Below are 6613 nucleotides of genomic sequence, written 5' to 3'. Positions count from 1 at the left end.
CTGCCACAGGCCAAAGAACACCTGGGGCCACCAGAAGCCCGTGAAGACTCATGTGACAGATTCTTCCCTAGAGAGTTCAGAACAGCACAGCCTGCTGACACCTCGACTTCAGACTTCTGCCTCCAGAAGTGTGACAATAAATTTCTGTCGTTTTAAGGCCCCCAATTTGTGGTGGGCTACACCACAGCCCTAGAAGACAACTGCAAGGGGGCTCTGGCCTCTGCTGAGGACAGCGGAGCAGAGTCAGAAGAGGCCTGGGCCTCACTGACCATGGGCTGCCACACACTCTGGTCTGATTATCTCCAGGCCTGGTTTTCATGAGAGAGAAATGAGCCCTCATCTGCTGGCTGTTTTGGTTTTTCTGCTATAAGTAAATGAGTTTGATTCCTGATTGGAGACCAGGTCCCATCTACGGCCCACAGACCCTGTTCAATTTCTCTGACTGCGTTCCCCAGGCAGGGTCTCCACATTACAGAGGAAGGGACTGAGGCTGGCTGCCCAGATGTCCCTGAGCACAGCTAGCCCGGTTCCTCATCAGGGCCCCAGGCACTACCATGGGGAGAGAGGTACTGCCCCACTAGCTGGCCTTTCTTGGTGGGAGACCCTTCGCCTCCAGCAAGGAAAGCAGGCTGGGCTCCAAAGCAAGAATGTCTTTATTGAAGCTGGGTGCTGGGGCATGGAGGAGGGAGGTTCTCAAAGGCCTGGGGCTCTCCGGGTAGCTGGATACAGGTTCGGGTGTGGCTGGCAGGTCTAAGGGGCTGAGATAATCCAGGGTCAGGAGCCGGAGTCAAAGGCCAGAGATGGGGCGGCGGCTATCAGAGGGTGATGTTGTCCTCGTACAGCGACAGCAGCAGCAGGACGGTCCAGCCGCCCAGCAGGCCCACGTTGTGCAGCAGGAAGAGGAGCCAGGGCCGCGGGTCCCTCATGTTCAGCATGGCCGGGAGCTGAGGTGGGCACTGGGTCAGTGGCCAGCTCAGCGCGCCTGCTCAGCTCCCACCCAGGGCGTCCCCCTCCCGCCCTCCGCCCTGACCATGTCGCAGAGCGCCACGTAGAGGAACAGGCCGGTGGCTACCGCCAGGATCCAGGCCTCGCTGTCCTCGTCGACGCCGACTGCGAGCGCCACGTAGAGGCCGGCGAAGGCAGTGACCGCCGAGGCCAAGTTCAGGAGCAGCGCCCGGCGCACCGACAGCCCTGCGTGCAGCAGGGCCGCGAAGTCCCCTGCGGTGGGGGGCGGGGTCAGGCAGAGCCCCGCCCACCCTGGAAGGCACCGCCCCGCCCCGCAGTCCCGCCCACTTCCAGAGCCGGCCCGGCCCCGCGCCCTCACCCAGCTCGTGCGGCAGCTCGTGGCAGAACACCGCCAGCGAGGTGGCGAGCCCGGTCTTCCAGGAGGACGCGAAGGCGGCGCCCACGGCCAGCCCGTCGGCGAAGTTGTGCACGGCGTCGCCCAGCGTGATCATGTAGGGCAGCAGCCTCAGCCCTGCGGGCGCGGCGGGCGTGGGCCGGCGTCGGCCTGGTACCCCACTTCCGCGACCCCCACCTCCCCGCCCCCGGCCTGCGCCCGCGCTCCGCACAAACCCCTGGCCCCCAGCCCTTCCGGGGCCTCCGTCAGGGCTCACCTGGGCTCAGTCTCCGGGGCTCCGGGCTCAGCAGCTCCGGGCTCTCCTCCGTCACCTGGAAGGGGTCCGTGTGTTTTAGCCCCTGGGCGGGGATGAGGCGAGGAGGGGCGCGGCGGGACTGAGTCCCCAGATCAGCATCGGAGGCCAGGGGCAGAAGCCCTGGGGTGGGGGTAGGGATGTAGGCGCGGGAAAGGGTCCTTGTGAAGAGGGCTCCGCTTGGGGTGGGGACATCGGGCGGGGCCAGCTCACCAGGTCAGCGCAAGAGCCCTGGTGGGGCTGCTTGGGTGGCCGGAGCTCACTCGGCGCCAGCTGCAGGGACACGCCGTGGCTGTGGCCGCCGTGGCTGTGGCCGCTGTGGCTGCAAGGCCCGTCCTTTGGGTCCTGCGGAGACAGTGGCTCAGCCCCACCACGCCTCCGCCCCGTCCAACCACAGCGTCCAGCCCCCTCCCGCCTGACCTCTGGGTCCAGGGGCAGCAAGAGGTTGAAGAGGTTCTCGAACAGGAAGAAGGCGTAGAGGCCTCCGAGCATGGCCACCAGGCGCCAGGTGGGCTGTTGGTCATGGCCCTCCCCATCGTGGGTGTGCAGTCCCAGCACCTGGGGGGCAGGGCATGCTTGTGCCTTAGGCTTCCTCCCCCCAGACAAGGAGAGAAGGGTTAGGGGTGCAGAAGGGCCCCAGGAGGGTGCACCCTGAAGCAAGGCTGGCTAGGGGAGTCACTGGTGGGAGGGTCCTGGCTGGAGCTGACCTTGGGCATCAAGTGCAGGAGGGCATCACCAGTGAGCGCACCCACAGCCAGGCTCAGGAAGGTCTGGATGACGTAGTGGGTGGCAGCGCTGCAGCGGGCGCAGGTCAGAAGCAGGAGACCGAAAATTGCACAGAGGCAGATGAGCAGCGTGGCCAGTGAGCCATACAGGTACTCTGGGGGGCGGGGTGGTGGGGGCTGAGGTGAGAGCTTCCCTCAACCTGAGACCCCCACCCCCTGCTTCCCAGGGGAAGGTGTTCAAGTCAGGTCCAGGAGTGAGCAGGAGCTCACCAGGGCTGCAGGCCATCAGGTTCGGGCCAGGCCTCTGCTCATGCTAGCCCTCCAAACTCTAGCTTCATCCTCTTCTCTTCCAGGCCCCCCACATTTCTGTGACCCCTCTCTCCAGCCAGCCCTGGCCCAACTCCACGCACCCCTCCCCCAGCCCAGCAGCCACTTCCTCTTCCTTGTGCGGCCCCACCTCCATGCTGCCAGCACCCCTGGGCACAGCCAGGCAGGTAGAGCTGGGGAGGTGGGCACTCACTTTCTGCCTTGCTGAGCTGCTCCTCGGTGGAGGACTCTGGCTGAGGGCTGCAGGCTCCACTCAGTTGCTGCTGGAGCAGGGCAGGGCTCAGCTGGGCCCAGGCCTCCCGGGTCACACCAGCCTCCTCAGACAGCCCATACACAGCCATCACTTCCCTGGCACTCAGGCATAGCTGGCGGTGGCAGGACGGGGAGTCAGGAATCTGAGCAGGCCCGTAGGACCCCATCTCTCCCGAGGACTGGGGCACATGGGTTGCTCACTGTGTCCCACGTGTTGGAGCTGCTGTTGGAGGTGGCAAGCTGCACAGAGTCCCGGGCCTTGGCCCCTTTTCCCAGATGATCATGGTCACTGTGGTCATCGTGGTCTCCGTGGGTCTCGCCTATCCCCAGGCGCTGCATCAAGGCTGCCAGCTCTGGCAGGGAGGACAGAATTACAAAGCGTGTATGGGCTCCAGCCCTGCCCTCCCCAGGGACACAGAGACTGGGGCTCAGGGCACCCCGCACTCTGTGGCCCAGCCCAGGCCTCACCAGTCAGTGTGATGTTGGGAGCCTCATCACTGTGCTGCCGGAACACGAAGTCCACAAAGTACTGGGGGGTTGGCAGGGTGCGGAAGCAGGACCCACTCCTGACGTAGTCCAGCAGGACAGCTAGCACTGGGCCTGGGCTGCCAGGAGCCCCTGCCCCTGCTGCCTCCTCCAGCAGCTGAGACAGGTCCACACAGGCCTGGGGAGGGAGCTGGCCCTCAGCCTTGCCCACAGTGTGGCCTTGCTGGTCTTCTGCTCTGCCATCACCCCTAGTGCTCCCTGGATGACACTGACCCCTGGACCTGCCTCCACCAGGTCCTGGCCCAGCTTCCTCAGAGTACCACCTCTTCCTGCTCCTGAAGACATGGCCCAGCCCATCCCCTCCCTGAAGCCCCTTCCTCTCCCTGGCCCAGCTGGCCCAGGCCCCCAACTTGCCCCCTGGGCTCCTCCCTGTGGCCCCAGGAGCCTTCTCAGCCACTGTCCCTTGTGAGCCCCCAGTCCCAGGGCTCCCATAGCCCCTGTCCCACTGGGTGGTGAGCATCCATTTGTGATCTCTCAGCCCAGGCCAGCCTCCCCAGTGTGTCCTCAGACTCCCCCAGGTGCCCAGGAAGGCTTTTCAGATGTTCTGCCCACCGTAGGTAGGCCCGACCCCCTCAGTGGTCTCCCCTCCCCCTCGGGTCCTCCTTACCCACTCCACATGGCTGGCCTGCCTGGGCCCTCACCTCCTCTGCAGTAGACCGGCCAGCGACCTGGCTCTGAATCCTCTGCAGCAGCCTGCTCAGGCCTGGGGTCAGGGCCTCAGGGCCCTCAAGCAGGGCCAGGAGGTGGTCGGCGCGGGAGGCCCAGCGGCCAGCCTGGATGTCTGCACATGTGCCCTCAGGGTCGCTGAGGTAGAGGGCAGCGGCAGCACTGAGGCGGGCGATGTGCCCGGGCTCCAAGACGGACTGCTGGGGCCCTGGCTTCTCAGGCCTGCCCAGGGCCAGGGCGTCATCCACAGACAGGCACTGTGGGCAGAGACAGGTGGGCCGGGGCCAGGTGCCTGCGGCTGAGGAGCTGCCCGCTTCCCTGCAGGGGCCACACACACCAATCGCCGCCCTCTCCCTCACACACCCATGCACGCCCCTTGCCATCTCCTCCCCACCGTCAGTTACAGGCTTGTACACACAGAGGGACCCCAGGTAGTGGTCCCTTCATCCTGCAGTGTTTCTTCCTGGAACCACTGCCAACTTGATGGCCTGGGGACTGCTGGGCAGCTGGGGTGGGGGAGCAGCCTGGGGACTTGGAGCTGTGTATCCCCAGTGCAGCCCCCCTACCCTCAGCAGAGCAGGCCTATCTGAACAGGAGCAGAGGAGGGTGGGCTCGGGTCTGCAGGCAGGGCTAGGGCACTCAGGTTCTTGGCCACCCGGCCTCGGCCCGCCTCCTGGAGTTTGCCCAGGGCCCTTTGCTGCCAGTCCTTGGGGTGGAGCGGGCCAGGGCTGGGGGACCTGTCGGGTGGGGCTATTACCTTTCCACACGGCCCGTCGGTGCAGTGCACACGGGCCGCCAGTGTATTTAACAGGCTGCCCAGTGCCACGCGGTCCAGAACTCCCTGGCCTGAGGACAGCAAGGTCAGAAGAAGGGCAGGCTGAGCCGCCGTCCCAGTCACCACCAGCACGGCCAGCAGCAGCCCCGGCTTGAGCTGGAGCAGGCCTGCCATGCTGAGGCCCCCACGTGCGCTCATTGCCCTAGGGAGGCTGTGTTCGCTGGGGCTGGCTGCGGGCGGGCACAGGCTGCCTGGGGCTGGACTAGGGCTGGGCTCGACCCGCCCGGCCCAGGCACGAGGATCTCTCTCAGGTATTTCCTGCAGGGCTCTGTGATTGGCTGCTGAAGGCGTCGTGGGTTAACCATTCCAGTGGCAGATCCTCCCCACAGCGAGGAGCCGCTGCCTGTGGGGGGCGAGGGCTGGGCCCCTTCCCCTGGCCAAGGCAGCCTGGGCTTGCGCTAGCCTGCCTGCCACCCCTTAGAGCTGTGGGCAGGGCCACCCTCTCCACTCCCCCAAGGATCTGGGGTGTCACCTCCTGTGGCCCTCTCTCTAGGGGCTGCCTCAGGCACAGGGGCCTGGGGCAGAGGTGCATGGGTGCCAGCACAGTCTCACACAGACCCCATCCCCAGCAGTCCACCGGTGAGCTCCCCAGCACACACCCTTGCCCCCCTCTACACACCCTTGCCCCACTCCCCTCCCAGCCCCTTCCAGCGGGGCCTGGCTGGCTCAGGCAGCTTAGACCACCCCCAACCCCACCCCACCACCGCCACCCCAGAGCCTTTGAGGTCCCAGTTGGGGGTGGAGATGTGGGGCCCTCTCCTCCTAGGCCCTCCGTGTTGGGGGTGGGCTGGAGTCCAAGGGAACCGATGAGGTGCCAGCTCAGTCATGCTCCCCCACAAATGTTCCAGAGAAAATTCCCTAGGAAAGCCGTACACGGACAAATGGGAACCTGAGTCCTCCACCATCCCCCCCGCCCCCCAACATTGCCTTCCCCTGGCCCGTGGGGAGGGGCTCTGCAGGTGGGGAGGAAGTGTGGCAGGATCCTGGGCTCTAGGCCCAGGGGGGTGGGGGAGGGCTGTGGCTCCCAGCCCTGCTCCCTGCCCCTCCCTGCAGGTTCCCTCTCTGGCCTTTGAACCCCTGGGCCTTATCTCTGCCTAGTTGGCAGTCTAGGGGAAGGGGCAGACCCCAGGGAGCCAGCCAACACCACCACCCAGGTCTCAGGGCAGCCTTGCCTTTTGGAGGGCCCCTCCTCACCTGGTTCAGTGACCCCTGACCCTGAGGGTAGATATGACATACAGCCATGGGGTGGAGTGTGGTTGGGGTGGGGAAGCCTAGGCCCAAGGACTTTGTCCCCAGTGTCCTTTGGCACCCAGGGCAGGGCATCAGGCTTAGGACAATGTCCTGGGCCTGGGGTCAAGTGCTTCTCCTGCCCACCCCACCCACACACATGCTGGACAGCACCAAGATGTGACATCCATGGGTCCTAAGCGGGTGCTGGGGCAGGGGAGGGGATGGGAAGAGCCTTCAGGATCTAGATGATTCCCGGATCCCTGGGTCAATGAGGGAAGCGGGAGAGCTTCAGACACCCCCTCACACAGTTCTGAAAACTGTGGGCCCAAACTGGTCTTTTTCCTCACCTACCACATCAGGACGGCTGGGCCAGCTGGAGC

At 65.4% G+C, this 6613-nt stretch overlaps 1 protein-coding gene across 3 annotated transcripts; it reads right to left on the bottom strand.

Moving 5' to 3' along the window:
- Positions 1–657: 657 nt before the first annotated feature.
- SLC39A4 (solute carrier family 39 member 4) lies at positions 658–5141 on the bottom strand. 3 transcript variants are annotated; one of them, XM_046642096.1, is made up of 12 exons: positions 4926–5141; positions 4144–4425; positions 3425–3620; positions 3158–3309; positions 2898–3069; positions 2360–2532; positions 2073–2210; positions 1866–1997; positions 1617–1671; positions 1325–1477; positions 1031–1218; positions 658–944 (listed from the first exon to the last, which is right to left on the bottom strand). In XM_046642096.1, the coding sequence occupies exons 1-12, from the start codon at positions 5139–5141 to the stop codon at positions 816–818; spliced, it is 1986 nt and encodes a 661-aa protein (XP_046498052.1). In that variant the 3' UTR covers positions 658–815. The 3 variants fall into 3 exon arrangements, with proteins under 3 accessions (XP_046498052.1, XP_046498053.1, XP_046498055.1); XM_046642097.1 differs by lacking the exon at positions 2073–2210; XM_046642099.1 differs by lacking the exon at positions 4144–4425.
- Between the last annotated feature and the right edge of the window lie 1472 nt (positions 5142–6613).

Source organism: Equus quagga, chromosome 16 (genome assembly GCF_021613505.1).
Source record: "Equus quagga isolate Etosha38 chromosome 16, UCLA_HA_Equagga_1.0, whole genome shotgun sequence".
NCBI classification, from domain to species: Eukaryota; Metazoa; Chordata; class Mammalia; order Perissodactyla; family Equidae; genus Equus; species Equus quagga.
Note: the sequence above shows the minus strand (reverse complement) of the source record. Positions and strands in the feature narration are given on the sequence as shown.